Source organism: Monodelphis domestica, chromosome 1, assembly GCF_027887165.1.
Source record: "Monodelphis domestica isolate mMonDom1 chromosome 1, mMonDom1.pri, whole genome shotgun sequence".
NCBI lineage: Eukaryota > Metazoa > Chordata > Mammalia > Didelphimorphia > Didelphidae > Monodelphis > Monodelphis domestica.
The window spans coordinates 250,844,117-250,863,408 of NC_077227.1; the positions used below are offsets into that span (position 1 = coordinate 250,844,117).

General features: G+C 38.5%; 1 protein-coding gene across 13 annotated transcripts in view; it reads right to left on the bottom strand.

The window, feature by feature from the left end:
* The window catches only part of NRXN3 (neurexin 3), a 2,159,162-nt gene that overhangs the window by 1,519,757 nt on the left and 620,113 nt on the right, over positions 1-19,292 (bottom strand). For 12 of the 13 annotated variants that reach the window (XM_056820749.1, XM_056820726.1, XM_016428731.2 and 9 more), the window contains exons 5-6: positions 10,558-10,859; positions 4,429-4,590 (exon numbers count right to left, since the gene is read on the bottom strand). In XM_056820749.1, coding sequence (XP_056676727.1) covers positions 4,429-4,590; positions 10,558-10,859 — 464 coding nt within the window. Of the gene's footprint in view, positions 1-4,428; positions 4,591-6,641; positions 6,666-10,557; positions 10,860-19,292 lie in introns of all 13 variants that reach the window. The other variant, XM_007472712.2, reaches the window with a different exon arrangement.

Below are 19,292 nucleotides of genomic sequence, written 5' to 3' on the forward strand. Positions count from 1 at the left end.
GCATACCATAGACTGAATAATATCCATTCTTCATCTACTTGGTTTTACTCCATGGTTAGTTTAGGCCAAAGTCTTTCAAATGATTATAGATCTACTCTAAAAGGTTCTTCATTGTTCCAATATTTAAAGCAATCTGCACAATGTCTTTCATAAACATAGAAAAGGAATATGGTGAAGACATTATCATCTATAGCAGAAACACTTAACCTTTTTTGTGCTGTGAATCCCTCTGGTAATTTGGTGAGGCATATGGTCCCTTTCTCAGAATACACAACAAAGGAAACCAATGATACTAAAATACAATAATAAAAATATTTTTAAAGCTAGTTCATGGACCCCAAGTTTAAAAACCCCTAATCTATAGGGATCTCACCTTTTACTCTGAACTGGTTCTTCTTCATGACAATAACTCTTATCTTAGTCATATAATATCTTCTTTAAAATATTGTTAATATTCATAATCAGAGGGTCATCAAGTTATATATGTTTATGTTCTTTAAGGAATCTCACATAATTTTAAAATACACATGGAATATCATCTCATACCTATCAGAATATATAAAAGGACAAAATGACAAATGTTGGAGGGGACATGGAAAAATGAGGACACTAGTATACTACTGGGGGAACTGTGAAGTGATCCATTCATTTTAGAGTACAATCTGGAATTATGCTCAAAGGGTTACAAATCTATGTACACCTTAAGAAAAGAAACTGTAACAGTGATGGCAAACCTATGGCATGGGTGCCAAAGATGGCACACAGAGATCTCTATGTGGGCATTCAACAACCCTCCCTCCCCAACCCTCACTCTCAGAGTCTATTACTAGTAGGGCAGAGGGACTTGGTGGAGCTGCTCCCTTTCCCTTTCCACTGTGCCTTGATGACATTTTTTTCACATCCCCCTCCCCTCTTCCCAGGAGCCCAGTGGAAGTGCACAGTGGTTAAGGTCAGCAGATCACAGGTGGCAAAACTGGAAGGGAGCAGAGCAGTTGGGCCACTTCCCTTCCCCTCTCTACACTAGATGAGGACACTCTTCACTTGATCCAACCCTCTACCCAGCAGCTCAATGGGAGCACTTCCTCCCTCCCCTTTATGGGATAAAGTGGGGCAGAGCATACCCAGCCTGTAGTGGGAGGGAGGGGCAGGGCACATGGTCTCTGGGACGTGCTAGGCACAGCACTCAGTTGGGAGGGGGTTGGAGGCAGGGCCTATCACTCTGTCTCTAAAAGGTTCTCAATCACTGACCTATATGTTCTAAAATATTTATAGAAGCTCTATTTATTGGGTCAAAGAATGGGACACTGAAGAGATTCCCATCAATTGGGAAATGTCTAACAAGTTCTGGCATATGATTATGATGATATATTGATGTGCTATAAGAAATGATGAGAAGGTTAATTGTGGAACAACATGGAAAGATCTACATGAAATTATGAAGATTTAAATGAACAGAAACAAGAGAACATTACATACAAGAATAGAAATATTGTTTGAAGAATGACTTGTGTATGTCCATCTCCAGAAAAAGATTGATAAAAAGAAATAAGACATAGTCATATATAAATATATCATTTTTGTCAAATGATTCCTTTTCTAATGGGACATGTGGAGGGAGGGAGGGAGAAAATAAACTGGGTATTTTAATGTAACAAACAAATAATTTAATTTTAATTTTAAAAAAGAAAGAAAGAAAGAAATTGTTATGGAAACCCTCCAGTGCAGTAAAGCCTGTAACGTGACCTTTTGTCTACAGGATTCATTTTTTTTGTAGTCAATAAGTAATAAGTTCAGTATGATCTTATGTCCTCTAGATCTTTCAGTCAACTGTGTGTTGCTAAAAATGTCTATAGTGGAATATCGCTTGGCTATTCTTCTCTTACAGTGGTTCCTGTTAGGTAGATGGATATCACTGAGTATTTGGTTAATATATCTTAAGTGATCATATAAACTATAATTTTTCCTTAGAAATATTTCTAATTTTCAATCCTACATCTCCATTCACATTCTAAACTCGGGGCCCTTGAACTTATGACTGGAACACTATTGGTCCATGGAAAATGTCATCTCCATTATTCCCTCCTTTCCCAATCACCCTAGATAAAAGTAACTGATCCTTCATGGCATAAAGTTTATACCACTCATACAAACACTTAAAGCATATTTCCTTGTGTTTATGCTTATGTTTTTTCTCCCCCAATAGGTTAAAAGCTTCATAACAATATCTCATACAACTTGTATATCCAAGATAGCAACTAATAGTACTTTGAACTAACTGTAACTGTCCTCCAAGGTTCTATCCTAGGTCCTTTTCTCTTCTGCCTCTATTCAATTTTGCTTGGTGATCTCATAAATTCCGATGGATTCAATTGTAATTTCTGTGCAAATGATTTTCAAATAAACTTGTCCAGCCCTAACCTCTCTCTTAATCTCTAGTCTTAAATCTCCAACTGTTAATTAGACATCTAGAATTGGATATCCCTTAGACATCTTAAACTCAACATGTCTAAATCTGAACTCATCTTTCCTTTCTAGCCTCCTTTTCATCCTAACCTTCTTATCACTTTTGATTACCATCTTCTCAGCCATTCAGGCTTAGAGCTTAGGTGTCATCATATTTTTTAAACCCTTACCTTCTGTCTTAGAATTGATGCTAAGTATTGGTTCCAAGGCAGAAGAGAGATAAGGCCTAGGCAACTAGGGGAAGTGACTTGCATAGATTCACATAGCTTGAAAATGTCTAAGGACATATTTGAACCCAGGACTTCCCATGTCTAGGTCAGTTTCTTTCTCCCCTGAGCCACCTCACTGCATCATCATCACAGACTTTTCACTTTCTTGCCCTATATACAATTACAAAGTCCTGCCATTTCTACCTTTGAAACAGCTCAGATATGCCTGCACCACCATGGCACAAGTCTTCTTCACCTCACACCTGGATTGTTAAAATAGTTTGCTGATTGGTCTCCCTTTCTCTAGTCCATTCTTCTCCCAGCTTTCAAATTTTATCTTCCTAAAGTATAGATGTGACCATGTCACACCCACCACCATCACCTGCCTTCAGTAAACTGTAGTGGCTCCCTATTACCTTCAGGCTCAGATATAGCAATCTGTTTGCTTTTTAAAGTCCTTAATAATCTGACCCTTTCCTACCTTCCCAGTGTTCTTACACCTAAATCTTTGATTAGTGGCACTGGCCTCCTGGCTATTTTTAACACGAAATACCTCATTTCCCATCTCCATATATTTTCTTTTTATTTTTCTTTTAAAAAAATAAAGCCCTCACCTACTGCCTTATCATTGATATTGAGAATCAGAAGAACAGTAAAGACTAGGCAAGTGGGGTTAAGTGATTTGCCCAGGACCATGCAACTAGGAAGTACCTGAGATCAAGTTTGATTCCATGACTTCTAGTTTTTAGGACTGACCAATCCACTGAGCCACCTACCTGCCTCCCATCTATATATTTGAATGTAATATTCCCCCATGCCTGTAATTCTTTCCTTCCTAATCTCTATCTCCTGGTTTCCTTAACTTTCCTTTAAATCTCAGCTAAAAACCTTCCCTTTATGCTAATGATCTCCCTTTAGGATAATCTCCAATTTATCCTATGTGTACTTGTTTGTTCAGTTGTCTGGCCCATTAAACTGTGAGCTCCTTGAGAACAAGGTCTATTTTTTTAACTGTCTTTATCTCCCCAGAATTTAGCACAGTGCCTTCTTGACATCTAGCACTGTGCTGTACACATAGCAACTTCTTTTTTTTTTTAAGCCCTTACCTTCCCTCCTAGAACCAATACTGTGTATTTGTTCTAAGGCAGAAGATTAGTAAGGGCTAGGCAATGGGGGTTGTGACTTTCCCAGAGTCACATACTTAGCAAGTGTTTAAGGCCAGATTTGAACCTAGGACCGCCCATCTCTAGGAGTGGTTCTCAATCCACTGAGTCACCCAGCTGTACCCTCATTAACTCTCCATAGAATATATGTCTGAATTGATCAAGAATCTTAGTTGCCTACATGCTTAAGGACACACCTCTGGTCACATTTATCAGTAGTGCTATTAATTGCCAGAAAGAGAATAATATTTAATGCTTATTTATCAGGCATTATCAAAAGTATGCATATGAATTTAACCTTGATGACTATCTTCTGTGGAGGAAAGGCAAGGATGATTATGTTCCTTTTATAGATGGAAAAAACTAAAGCTCAAAGAAATTGGCCTGGGTCTTAGAGCTAGGTAAGATGGAACTAGAACACAGATTGTCTTGCTTTTCTTCTGTTATTCTTTCCATTATAATCTTCAGTTTCCCAACAGAAGTCAAAGACTAGACCCAGAAAAAAAACTCTTTAACAATTATATACTTTTTTTCCTCTTAAATGGTCACATGACAAGACTGTAAATCCCATATTTTACAAAAAAAAAAATTACCTCTTTGAGGCAGCCCATGAAGTTGTTGCTGACAGGTGAGCCTGGTAGGTCGGCAGTACTAGGGCTCCCTCCCACATAAAAGAAGTCATCTGAGCCCAGCATGGTGTAGTCTTCCTGTGTGTATCCTGTTGTAGTGAGGATCCCGTCCACTGAGATTGTTACCTATTCAAGGGATAAGAGGGGGAAAAAAAAGAAAATCCCAGCAATGACCTTACAGTCTGGTCAAGGAGGTAGTGTGCTGACCCTACCTTTCTCATCACTTTTCTTAAAGTTTTGGTGAGGAGTCTTGTTTTGGTATGTTTAGTTATGTTCCATTTTCTGGTCTACCTTCTTTCTCACTAGATTAAATCTCTAATTTTTCCTTTCTTTAACCTTTGGATAGCTTAATATTGGGCTGAGTGATTGTTCAGTCCTGTTGGGTGCTTTATCTTCAGGCAGGCTAGAAAATGGAACTGTCCTCAAAGATATCACTTGTCTCAGGTCATTGTTATAATGATTATTCATTTTTAAATGATTGTTATTTATGGTGGTTAGTGGAAAAAACAGCAAAGTAGACATTTCAACAATGGGGTTTGGTTAGTTTTGGGTTTTCTGTTTGTGTGTTTTTTTGGTTTTTGTTTTTGGCTCACAGCACGCTGACAAACATGCATTCAGGGAAAGGAAAGGAGAAGGGTCTCACTTTTGAAATATGTTATGGATGATGCATGCCATGGGTTGCTTGAGGATGTCAACCCCTACCCTCCCATAACTATTGCCATCTTCTCCACCACCACCACCACCACCAAGAAGAAAAATAACCCCAAACAAAAATTTGAACTTGTAACAAAGAAAATAATGAAGGGGCAAATCACCAAAAGAAAGAAAAAGAAAGAAGTGATGACCCCAAAAAAAGAATAGAGAGTGTCCTCACACCCAAAATTCATGAGAAGTGGACAGAAAGAGAAAATAGAGGTCGCAAAGCGTGCATACACAATACTTTGACACGCCCATGCTAAAATTATCTGGAGCCAAGAAAGGAGGAAGAAGAGAGATGAGGGATGGGGAAACAGAGGAGAAAGTTAAATGAAAGAAAGATTCAATTCACACTTGCATGCACTAAGCAAAATAAAGAGCAAAATGGGAACAAAAACTCAAAAGCTAAATTTAACAATACCCTTCCCCCTTCCTGCCCTCTTGCCAAAATAAAGAAAAAAAAAATTTCAGTCCCAACCCCAAAATATATGGAGAGTGTGAAGAAAATGAAGGAGGATTAGAGGGAAGAGAGAAGAACATGAAATGAAGTTCATTGTTAAGAAGTTGTTAGTGGATGGAAGGACTAGAAGGAAGATGAAGGAAACAAATGGTGATGTTGGTTGGGAAATCACGAGACAGGAACATGCCATGCAGAGATTGAATGGGAGGATAGGGGAACACAATTGCAGAGATCCTTTTGGCCACAGAAGGGGAGAAAGGTCAAAGAAGGGAATGGGGATCAGGAGGAACAGGAAGGAGATAGAGATAGAGAAAGACTTCCCTAGCCAGTTCACCTGTGGCAGCCATTGCCACAACAAAGGGGAAATAGTAAGGGGTGGGAGGATAAAGGAAAGGGAAGAGGAGAAAAGAAGATAGAGAAAGATAAAGAAAGGAGACATCAAGCATAATAAACTTTAAGCCTTAGTGCATTTCTGAGCTACCCTTTGAGAGGTGGAGAAAAAAGGGGTAGACAGAGAAAAAAAAAAAGGAAAGGGAAGGGAAGGGAAGGGAAGGCAAGGCAAGGGAAGGGAAGGGAAGGCAAGGGAAGGCAAGGCAAGGGAAGGCAAGGGAAGGCAAGGGAAGGCAAGGCAAGGGAAGGCAAGGGAAGGCAAGGGAAGGCAAGGCAAGGCAAGGGAAGGGAAGGGAAGAGAAGGAAGTAGCTAAACTGTAAGCTTACTAATTTTTTTAAAACAATCTTTTGTAAAAAAAATAAAAGCAGAAAAAAGTGAAAATAATGGATTCCCTATCCCATGCCCAAATCAATTAAGTCCCATTTCCAGAACAGTGATGTTCTTCTTCAATTTATTTTGGAAAAAAAAGTTAAATATTTCTAAAAGATGTCTTTATTTAACTTAACAGAAATAAAAGAAGTGTAAAGAGGACAAAAGGGGAATTCAGGGAGGAAAAGGGAGATAACACACGGCAAACCCAAAAAAAGAGACAATAAGAATGATATCTACCAGACAATGTAGTTTGTTTACCATAGCGTGTCCAATGCCTGAGTGCTTTGCGGAAAAGGGGGAAGAAAGGAAATTAAAAAATTGTGAACAGAACGATTGTTAATTAAAAAAACTAAAAACAAAGATGAGTCGTTAGGGTGTTAGTACATTAGTCGGTTAGTAAAATGACACATTGCATGAATGATCTCGTGTTAGTCTTTCAAAAAAAGGCACCCAACACAGAAAGAGAGAGAGAGGGGAAGACAATGTGAGCAGGACTCTATGGGAAACCTTGTCACCTTGGGCACAGGAGGGAAAGGATCTGCATTCCCCCCTGCTGCCTCCATTTCCCTCTTTTTTTTTCTGAATACCATTCTTTTGTTCCAAACTTCATTCCAGTAAAAATTGGCATGATACTTACTTTCCAGGAGTTCTTGAGAGCAAATCTGTCCACTTTCCCACCCCCACCCCCAACACACACTGTAAGAAAAGACTCCAATAAATTGTTGTGTAACACATTCACATAATGTAACTAGGTAGAAGTTGCCAAGTAGCCAATATGCCTGGGATATCCTTCTTCCCTTAGGTTAAAAAGAACTGACTCTCATATGTTTTACCTACTTCATTTTACCATCCTTAGTTCCCTGGTATGGAATGTGGGTGTAAAGTCTGTTCCCTTGAGGTTTAGGGACATTGAAACAATGAAAGAGTAAGTAAACCACAGTTTATAATTGTCTTCCCTTCCCACTATAGGATAGAAATCTGGTTTATCTGCCATAGGACCAAAATAATATCTGCACAATCTCAACCCCTGCCCCCTCCTGGCCCAAAGTCCCTCTGCCTCTAATAAGGCTTTCCAGTTGCTTTGATTTTTTAAAAAATGTCTTTTGATGTGTGTAGGATGTGCGCCAGGAAGGTTAAATATTACCCAAAGAGTTCTAAAATGCAATCTCTTAATGGATTGGATCAGCTCCATTTGCTGCTAATAAAATAAATGCTTGTTGGATAGGATTAGATTGCTAAAATGCCAAGAGAGCCTTGAGCTGGAAGGCTGGTATTACCACTTTGGCTTATGTGGTTTGAGCCTTTTAGGGACACAGCGCTATTGCAACCCTTAAACTTATGGGGTTGTGCCCCATGGTTTCATACACAAGGGGCAGGGACTGTGAAAAACAGCCATCATTTAGTGACCCAATCCATTGGAAATATGAGTAATACCTAATCTCGGTTCTATGTCCACTTAAAGAAAGAACTATGAGTCAGCAACTATCCAAAAGACATTTAAAAACAAAAGAAAAAATTGAGACCATTGTCGTTTGCAAAGAATACTTTGGAGAAACTTAAAGTGATCTTTCAGCTTCCTCAAATAGATTGTCTTCCAGGAAAGTAATTTTGCCTTCCTGATGAAAATCAAAAGGGCTGTCATTATCTGGCTATTAAATATTTAAGAATATACCCATCACCTTCTAGGAACTCCCACATCACCAAACTAATCTTTGAAAGGATAAAAATATAATGTTTTAAAATTTTAGCACAAATTGATGTGGATTGTTGTTTAGTGTTAAATCATAATATATATATATACATATATTTTTTTTAAATCAACTACTTTTTGCTTCCCGATATCTCCATCTATTCAGAAAAAAAAGCTTTTGGACACATATATCTAGTCAGGAATTCAATGAAGCAGGACTGTTTTGGGTACACTTTCCCATGAGATTTGTACATTCCTTCTGCTAAGGGATTCAGAAAATTCAAACAACTCCTCCAAGAGATTTCACTGGAATGAGAGTAGTAAAAAGATGCCCATGCCATTTTTACTTAAATGAATCCCTGGCATCGGACAGAGGCAAAGTCACCTTCAAGGCATAATGCACACTCTTCTGAATTATATGGATGTCATAGTGAATGTAGTACCTAGACCCAGATGAGATCGTAATACTTATGGAACATAAGGTGTTTTGCATATTTAGCCACCCTCTTTGGCTGAAAAGTGTTGTAATCACCATTTCACAGATGGGAACCACGATACAAAAGGTTAAGTAAGTGACTTGCCCAAGATCACAGAGAGTGTTTATGTAGAAGACTTTTGACAAAAGAACTCCAGAGGCCTGACCTCATGTCTTGGGACAAGGTTGAGTCTAACTTAAGTGAGTTCCAAGGCTGACATTAATCAATTAAAATAGCAGGCCAATTAGAGTCATTTTTTTTAATGTTAGTCACTTCTGTATCTAAAGGATAACTTCATTTTAAGAGCATGTATTTCTTAAACTTGTTCTTAGTCCAAATGAAGACAACTTCATTTTTTTTAATTAAAAATTTCCCAACATGCCACAAAACTAAAACAGATGAAATATTAGAATAGCCAGAAAAATATTTATTTTGTTAGTGAAGATCATGAGTTTCTACTCATAATAGAAAAGTACTAGCTCATCAGCAGCCAAATACCTCAGGGGGTCATTGTGTACATGCCAGTCAAAGCTGGAAAAAGGTCATATTTCCACTTTGCAGCCTGATCCCCACAGCTCAAGGGTATCGATCCCTAATATTTTAGCAAATGAGAATTTGATATGAGTTCTCTAAGCTGCAGAGGTCTTGTTGAGAAAAAAAGAAAATTTAAGAAAATATCAACAGCAGAGGTCCTTGACCTCAGAGGAAAATCAAAGAGTAGTGATTCAAAAATGTATTATCTGAGTACAATAAAATGATTAGAGGCTGTTAGTGATGTCCTACTTGGCCCCTTCACCATAAATGGAATAGAGTCCCACAGGATGCTTACCTGGCATTCCTTGACCTGAGAAGGGACATTAGAAGTACTGTATAAACTTTTGTCATTCATTCAGCAAAACATATGGATTCTTTATCAGCCAGTAAACATATGCAAACTCTTATTAGTGCCCTGATTTACATATGAAATTAATGAGGCAATGAATTGGTCAAGATAACTTGGCAAATACATCTTAGGGGCATTCACATAGTGTTTACTGATTAATAAGATATCAATGATGTGTCCCATCTGAGTTAAATGACAAATTCACAAACAGTTAACAAAAAAAAAAAAAACTCCAGCTTGTAACATGAATATATAGAGATATGTCAGGATATCCACTGACCTTGACTGGAGATAAATTTCATTTTTGGATACAGAGGGATGTGTTTTTAGTAGAAATGAAAACAGTTTCCCTCTCATAGGACTCTCCAGCTAAGAGTGTTATCACCTGACGGAGTTGCCTAGCTTAGAATAGGCAAGCGATGGGAATTCCCCAGCACGGACAGAACCAGGAAAAGCTGCTCCAAAGATGACTTTTTAAATTGGGTCCTTCCACTTTCCAGGCCTCCCAGACAACTGAAGAGTCTCGTAGCCAGAGACATGAGCAATAAAGTAGGACCACGGCACCAAAGAACAGAGAAACAGAGGAATTCAGAGAGATTCTGGCTAATCAATTCCATGGCTAAGGTCAAAAGGAAATAATAAAAGAAAAAATAGAGGAGGAAAGAAGACTTTGGGGAGGCAAGTTAAAATCATGACATCATGACAATGATAAACTTAATTGGAAAGGAAAACAGAAACAAAAAAATGAAGAAAAATTCCCAAGCAGCAACATAACACTCAGTTCCTAATTGAATTTAACAATAATATTACTGATAAGAATCAAATGTAATTAAGGAAATGATTTTTTAAAAGAAAAGAATAGCAAAAGGTGATGAAAGTATTTTTTAAGCTCAATCATCTATTCAACTGAATCTATTTTCTTAAATAATGAGTGAAAATGGGAATTGAACTATGGAAAGAAGTATACCTTGACCATATTTCTTGTGTGATCTTGAAGAGGGGCGATGTTAGCATATTTCTATAAACTTGATTGGCATTTCTATGCCCTCTCCACTTTCCCCATCATCTGACCTCAACTGACCTAAGAAGAGCGCCTTCCTGGCATTTTCTCCCTTTCACCATTACCTGCCGAAGGTTGCGGGTCACTTTGACATCGTGCCAGGCGTTGTCATTGAACTTGCCATTCACGGGTTCCACAATGGCCTCAAAGGCCCCTGACCCGAGGTTAATGACTAAGGAGACCGCACCATCTTTCAGCGCCAAGTTGACATAATCAGCCGATTTGCCCGTGTGCAAGATGAGCCCATTACGCTGCCATGTCTTAAAGGAAAGGGTGATCTCGTCGCTGCTGCTCTGGATTGGGTTCTGAGACAAGTCGTAGCACAGGTACTCCGAGCCCCGGAAGGTGGCCACATTTTCATCTCGTGCTGTAGACAGAGAAGAGTAGGTGGGAAAGAAAATATAGTGAGTACTTGGGTAGCTGGACTCAAGTCTGTTATGGGTGCCAAAAGAACATATTCAGAAGACATCAATAGCCTAGTAATAATTTACCTTTGCTCTAATTGCTGCATGTAATACTGAAAAAGCCAGAAACCATTTTTAGTATTCATTCATTTAAACAAAAGCCACACTCAGTAGGTTGTGAGGTGGAACTTCTGAACATCGAAGTTAAAACAGATAAAGATGCTGGTAGAGGAGAAATCCAACATGTTTATCTTCTTTGTCCATTTGATTTTTGTATTCCTACGTGGGAAAAGATGTTTATTTAACTAAAAATTCAGGAGATGAGTGTTCACACAGTTGTTTTGCCACTGACTTGTAATTACTATCCAATGCCTCAGCTCTCTTCATTTGGATAATGGAATGAAATGGTGTTTTTGAGCTTTTATCTCTGTCGATACATAATAAATAAATGCATTGATCAATTAAATTACTTTGGGCTAAAACAAATTTTTTTCACTATTATAAAGTGCTCTCTATCACAGAGATCTCTTGCAAAGATGAAGGCAAGATCTCAACTTCATGATTCTGTTTATTTAACAACTAGATAACCTATTTTCCATTCTATACACAAATTACTTTAGCAATAAGTTTTACTTTCCATGAGGGATCTTTGATTAGAGCTTTCTTCCCCAAATCAAGTCATATACAACCTAACTATAACTTAGGAGAATGTAAATTTCTTGAGAGTAGTGATTATTCTATTCTTTGTATTGATAGACATCATGTCTAGTACATAGTAGCTGAGAAAACTTCCTGATATATAGCAGATGCTCCATAAATCTTCTATCCATTATAAATGCTTATTGATTTTATTAATAGTAGATTGCTTAGTCCTATGGCAATTCCTGAAGAATACAAAAGTTGTGATTTGTTCAAGATCAAAGCACCAGAAGCAAGATTTGAATCCAACCCTAATTCCACTCCCAGAATTTTATAGACAAATTCATTTTCCATAAAATAACTTTACATAAACATTTTTGCCAATTTTGTAAAGGAGATTTTTGTTAAGGTATAGGTTTGACTAGATGACCACTGAGGCCTCATTCACTCTTTAAAGGGAATCTAAGCTACTCAGGGCAGTTAGGTGGCACAGTGGATGGAGTGCCAATTATGAAATCAGGAAGACCTGAGTTCAGATCTGTCTTCTGCTGTATGACTCAGCTATATGAAACAGCTGTAAAACCCTGGGCAAGTCATTTAACCTCATTTGTTTCAGTTTCCCCATTTGTAAAATGAGCTGGAGAAGGAAATGGCCAACCATTCCAGGATCTTTGCCAAGAAAATCCTAAATGGGGTCATAAAGGGTCAGAGACAACTGCTGCTTAGGTGGGGGAAAGGTTGGCATCATTCTAAATTAATGTTCTGCAACTCTTTCTAGATGAAAATCCTAGATTGAAGTGATCTTTTTTCAGAAATTAATGTCGAGGAACAAATACAAAGAATGTGGGGAGAAGCAGGGCAGGAATACAATGTTTTAACAAGTCCACTTGTTAAAGTTATAAATAAGCCTTTCTACCTATTGTAACAAAATCTTCTCCATGTGTTAAAATCCATTTGAACCTCTACAAATCTAAAGGTAATGAAAATCCAGAACTGAGGGTGATGAATAGAAGGGATTATCATTGTTAAACTATTTTCCAAGACCACAGATTTTAGAAATACTGCATACACAGTCAGCAGCCACCCATGTGTGGGTCTGGTTATTTATAAGCACACACATTCACTCTGGAGCAATTAGATTGCATCTTTGGAGCAACAAAGAAGGTATCGGTCTTCCTCCTTGGGGACTTTTTGGGGGCATGTACAAATGAAATCACTGGATCTTCCTAGAAGAAAGGACCCCTTTCATCTTCCTCTCCACCCCATTTTCTCATAATGCCCTAGCCATGGTAGCATCACAGAAATACAGAGTTGCTAGGCACTTTAGAGTTTGCCTAGTATAAATCATACCCAAATAGAAGACTAATAATCAAGCACTTGGAAAAAAAATCATCATCTAGCCTTTGCCTAAAGACCTTGAGTAAAAGCAAACCAATTACCGCCCCCCCCCCCCCACACACACCAAGGGAGCCCATTTCATTTTAGATAGCTCTAATCATGGAAAGGTTTTTTTCCCCTTTACTTTGTCTCTTTGCAACATCCCTTTATTACTCCTAGTCAACTCTCTGGGGCCAAATAAAAGAAGATAATCCCTCTTCCACTTGACAACCTTTGAAGTAATTGAAGACAGCTATTATATCCCCCTCAGAAAAAGAAAAAGAAAAAACAATTTTTCCTCCTTCAAGCTACTTGGACTTATGATAGACATGTGATCAATGTTGTTGACATTATTGACTGACAGCTGGGCAACCTTGCATTTTGAGAAATGTATCATTCTGTTTGTCCTGATGTAAAATAAAAGGAGAATGAAATGCTCCCTTTTTCATGCACAATATTTCATTTCATCAGCCCTGCATCGCTTTGGAATCTTGTCTCCTAAGAAGCAATGTTCCTTACTCTTAAAAAGGGATAAGGTTACATGTAAAGTAGGCAAAGGGGTCATGCAGGAAGGGAGTTGGAATAAAATTAACCCTGCTTTTGCATCAGTGACAGTTTGTAATACCTATGGGCTGGTATATGAGCTGTGTATGGGCTGGCTTGAGAAGGATAATTAACTGGACCGACAAAGGACTCTTTAGCTGTAGGTACTGTTTATTGACCAATAACTAAAAATCAATTACCCTGAAAGATTTGGCTCTGATTTTCATTAGTCAATAATGCAACTACAGTACGTTTGGATTCCCCAGTGGAGCCTTGAACCCAATGGGACGTGACCAGGTTGTTAAATAAGAAGTTGGGCCTGAAGTGGAAAAAGGATGGCAATCAAAAGTGTGAGGGATGGGGGTTCTGGTAGCATACTCCAACTAGAGATGTGCTCACAGAAGAGTCCATTTCACATCACTGCTGCGAAGAAGCCATCAGAGGCGCCTCATTAACCAAAAGAAGTTGCCAGCAAGGCAACTTCAGATGTGCTGTTTCCTCCCTAGCAACATGAGGTAAACAAGGGGGAGGGTTTTTTACTCTCTGTCCAAGTTACATCCATGCACCTATTCTCCCTGGCTTATTAACCATAGCCAAGAACTGTTAAGCTCAGCTCCTTATCCATCATCACAACCCTCATTGAAACACTTACGGAAAATAAATTATACTTCCTAACTTGATGAAGTAGGACAAGTCCCTTCTCTTTGTTTTTTTTTGTTTTGTTTTGGTTTTGATCTTCATAATAGCACCATTTTCTCAGTCACTCAGGCTCAAAACCCCCACAATTTGATTCCTTCTCCTTTGACTCACATATTCAAAGAATTCACAGGTCCTATCGAGCTGGCCACAGCCATATTTTTCACCTTGCCCTTTTCTATTTTCTTTGCCATTACCATCCTAATCACATTCCCCAATGACCTCTAGCCCAGATTACTCAATCATTTTCTGACTTGTCTCTTCGTCCCCTAATTTCTCCCTCTTTTAATCTACCTTATGTATTGCTTCCAATTTAGTCACTGTTAGATGTTGCCTCAGAGCTTATAGAATTACAAATTTGGTATTATAATGTATCTCAATACCATTTGACTGAAGCATCCCATTTTATTGATGAGAAAACTGAGGCCCAGAGAAAGTAAATGATTTATCTAATATCATATAAGCAGTAAGCATCAGAGGCAAGATCTGAATCCCAGTCCTCTGACTCTAAAATATATGTACTTCCCACTGTACCATATGTACTAGTTTTAGAATCAGAGGTCTTGGTTCAAATGCTACTTCTTAGGCTGATTCCTAAGCTAGATGGATTGTACAGAGGATAGAGAGCACTCAGCGTGGCATCAGTAAGGCTTATCTTCATGTGTTCAATCCATTCTCAACCACCTACTAGCTGTGTGATCATGGGCAAATCATTTGACCTTGTTTGTTCTAGTTTCCTCATCTGTCAAATAAACTAGAGAAGGAAATGGCAAACCACTCCAGTATCTTTGCCAAGAAAACACCATAGGGGGTCATGAAGAGTCAGCTAGAGTGAACAACAATAAATTCTAAAAGAGAAAAAAAGACTGATCATAGCTCCCCTTTGATCAAAACATTTTGAGATTTTTTTCTTGGCTTGAAAAGTACAAATTATTTTGCTTGACATTGAAGTCTCTTCACAATTTGGTCTAGACCTGTTCTACCCACTTTATTTACCAGTATTCCCCCTTGCACTGAAGGATACCCAATATTCCTGCAGAAGATATAATTTGAGCTGAGTCAGGAAGGATTCCATGGAAGTCAGGAGATAGATGGGAGAAGGGAGAGCATTCCAGACAGAGGATGGAGTGTCATGTTCAAGGAAAATCAAATAGACTGGTATAAATGAATCCTAGAGTTCATGAAATCTAGAAAAGTGCAAAAAGATTGGAAAGGAAGCCCACTGTATGAAGAGCTTTAAAAACCAATTAGAATATTTAATTTTTTACATTGGAGATAAAAGAGGAATGATGCTAGAGTTTATTGCGTAAGGACAGGGAAATGACAAGGTCAGATCTGCACCATAGGAAATTCTTTTGGTCAACAGAATGGATTACAGATTGGAGTGGAAAGAGACTTGAAGCAGGAACACCAGTTAAGAGGCTATGACAATGAGGTCCATCAGATCCAGAGTGATGACCTTTTGAGTAGAGAGAAGGGGGTGTAGACAGGAAATATTGTGAAGCTAGGGACAAAACAACATCAGACTGGACATGCAGGATGAGAGAAAGTGAAGAATCAAGGATGGCAACAAGATTGTAAGCCTGGGTAAATGGGAAAATGGCAGTGCTCTCAACAGTAACAGAAGAGTTGGGAAGAATTAAGTGTTTGGTTGGGGGGAGATAATCTCATCCTGAAGCATTCTGTAAACTCATCATACAGAAATGATCCTTATTTTCCAAATTAACAATAGCACTTTGTATCTCTCATTACATTTTCACATTCCACCTTATTTTTAGTTTATTTCTCTCATCATCTTTTCCCCCAACCAGACTGTCAATTCCATGAGAGAGCAGGGACCACATCTTATATCTTACTCATTTTTCTATCCCTCCCAGTGCTGAGCACAGTCTCTTAAACATAAAATTTGCTGAATTGAAACCTGAAAGTGAGTAATCAAATGCAATCATCATCGCTAAGCATTTTCTCAGAGGCCCAGATTTCCAAAGAGCTGCATACATGATCAACAGCCACCTCTGTGATTATGCGTGTGGTCCTTGGCTCAACATATGGTACATTATTGGGCATATTCAATAAACATGCAAATCAAACTTTGTAGGCCCACTCAATTAAGATAACTGGGTAGGAAAAGAGCACTTTTAAAGATAAGTCTAAATTAATCACAGAGTGCACTTCTAAAGGAGAAATGTTTGACACAGGGTAATAAGATAAGGAGGAGCAATTTAGCATACTAAAGAGTGCTTAATATTTTATGCTTGAATATTAATTTACCTAGAAGCCACCATGGTATAGTGAATAGAATGGGAGAGTTGAAACTAGGAAGATCTGTATTCAAATCCAGCTGGTGATACTTAGTAGCTGTATAACCCTGGACAAATCCCTTAACCACTGTATTTCCCTAGGGTTTATTTTCTAAGTCAGGGCAAGGTGATGATCTACATTCATAAAGGGATTCTCACATCTAGAGATCTAGAGCCTCCCATCCAGGTAAAATTACAGCCCTTTCTCATAGTTCTATACATTCATTCACATCAAAGAACCCTTTAGGGTATTCAAAAATAGGGACTTTCATTTTTTTTATTTCTTTTTTTTAATTTTATAGTATTTTATTAGATCATTTCCATGCATTATTCATTAAAGACAAAGATCATTTTCTTTTCCTCCCCCCCACCCCCCGTAGCCGACACGTGATTCCACTGGGTATCACATGTGTTCTTGATTCGAACCCATTGCCATGTTGTTAATATTTGCATTAGAGTGTTCGTTTAGAGTCCCTCCTCTGTCATGTCCCCTCAACCGCTGTAGTCAGGCAGTTGCTTTTCCTCAGTGTTTCTACTCCCACAGTTTGTCCTCTGCTTATGAATAGTGTTTTTTCTCCTAGATCCCTGCAGATTGTTCAGGGACATTACACCGCCATTAATGGAGAAGTCCATTACATTCAATTATACCACAGTGTATTAGTCTCTGTGTACAATGTTCTCCTGGTTCTGCTCCTCTCGCTCTGCATCACTTCCTGGAGGTCGTTCCAGTCTCCATGGAACTCCTCCATTTTATTATTCCTTTTAGCACAATAGTATTCCATCACCAACATATACCACAATTTGCTCAGCCATTCCCCAATTGATGGGCATCCCCTCGTTTTCCAGTTTTGGGCCACCACAAAGAGCGCAACTATGAATATTTTTGTACAAGTCTTTTTGTCCATTATCTCTTTGGGGTACAGACCCAGCAGTGCTATGGCTGGGTCAAAGGGTAGATATTCTTTTGTCACCCTTTGGGTGTAGTTCCAAATTGCCCTCCAGAATGGTTGGATGCCCTCCAGAATGGTCAGTTCACAACTCCACCAGCAATGAATTGATGAGGGACTTCCATTTTATAGATTATTTTAGACAGTTAAGTGATGCAATGGATAGAGCATCAGGCATGGAGGCTGAACAACCTGAGTTTAAATATAGCCTCAGACACTTACTAGCAGTGTGACCCTCTGCAAGCAACTTAATCCTATTTGCCTTTGTTTCTTGAAATGTAAAATGAGCTGGAGTATTTTTGTCAAGAAAACCCCAAATGGGGTCATGAAAAGTCAGAAATGCCTGAGAACAACTGAACAACAATAACACATATTATTCTGAGGTAACCCTCTGTATCAGGATTCAAGGTAGAAACCGAATCCTGGAGAAACTAATTCTAGTTCAGAACTATGTCTTTCTTGGTCAAAGAATCCATACTAATCACACACTGTTAGAGACAGAAGGAAGGTTGGAGATTGTCTAGCCCAATTCTTTCATTTTTAGACTTAAGCAAATTAATGCAGAGGAAGGTTAAATCATTTTCCCAAGAACATAGGACTTGCCAGTGGGAAAAATTGAAGGAAGCTGAGATGTTCTCAAATTATTTCCTCATTCAATATGAAGAATAACAGTCTATGATGTTCCCCGTTCCTCTCATTTCATGCACACCTTTTACTGATGTTGTATGGTTCACTACAGTACTCCCAAAAGCCCTGCAGAGCTCTGGAGAGCCTTTGAGGTCAGCTACAGAACATCCAGATCTCAAAGGAACTGAACAGGTAATAAATACATTGTACTCCTATGAATCTCATTTATTGATTCTCAGTCTTGACCTGACCCTTTTGGAATGTTACTCTGCTCCCTCATTCCCTCCCCTATTCAGAGCATGTATATTTCATTCCTTTTGAGTGAAGAAATCATGATAATGACATTGGTATGGAGAGAATGCAGCAAAAAATAAAACAAGAAATAAAAGGGAAGTGAGAAGATGCTTATGTAAATCACATGCATATTTATGCTAATGTTGATGCAATTAGACCAGGGAAGATTCTATAGCCAAGTGTTACCCTATGCAAATATCTAGTGAAGACTGCTTCCTTGGTTCTTCCATCCACAACTTCCCAAGCTCTCTGTTCAATAATGAATTTACTTCCCTTGTCTCAGATTTGGTTGACAAAAATAACGCATCTCCATCTGTCCTACTCTTCCCTTATGTCAAAGGCCAATAAATTGTTGGAAGCCTCAGTCTGAATCATGCATAAGGTAATTGGAATGATATCAAAAAATGGCTGAGGATTTTTCAAAAGAAAAGAATTGTGACCTGTGCTAACAGGGGAAAACCAAATTATAAATAAATAAATCCTGTAGTCTTTGTGCCTATAGAAAGAATTGGACTGGGTTGCCTAAACTCAGAAAAAAGAGGGCAAGCAGGGCTCCTTACCATGGTGCTGTTCTTTGATGATCTGTTTGTCAACCCCTGAGAACCTCCTGAAGACAAAGGCAAGGAATGGGGAGAAGGATGATAGGGAGCAGGAGTGTGGAGGAGGTGATGTGGTCAGAAGTTCCATCTAAGGAGCAGCAGACTACTTACTTAAGTCTACACTTAACAAGTCCTAGATCAGTTCTAGACTCTCTGAGAGGAGAGAAACCAGGAGGGTTAATACTTCATGGAAAATGCTGACCTTCAGAGCTGGGGAAAGGTAAATTAGGCCCCAAGGAGCTAAAGAAATCTCCATGCAAATTATGACCATTATTTATGTGAATTATTAAAAGGTTATTTCCTTTGGGTGGTATTTTGCTTTTTTTTCCTTATTTTTCTTTTTGACCTAGACCTTTGATTTCATTAGAATAAGG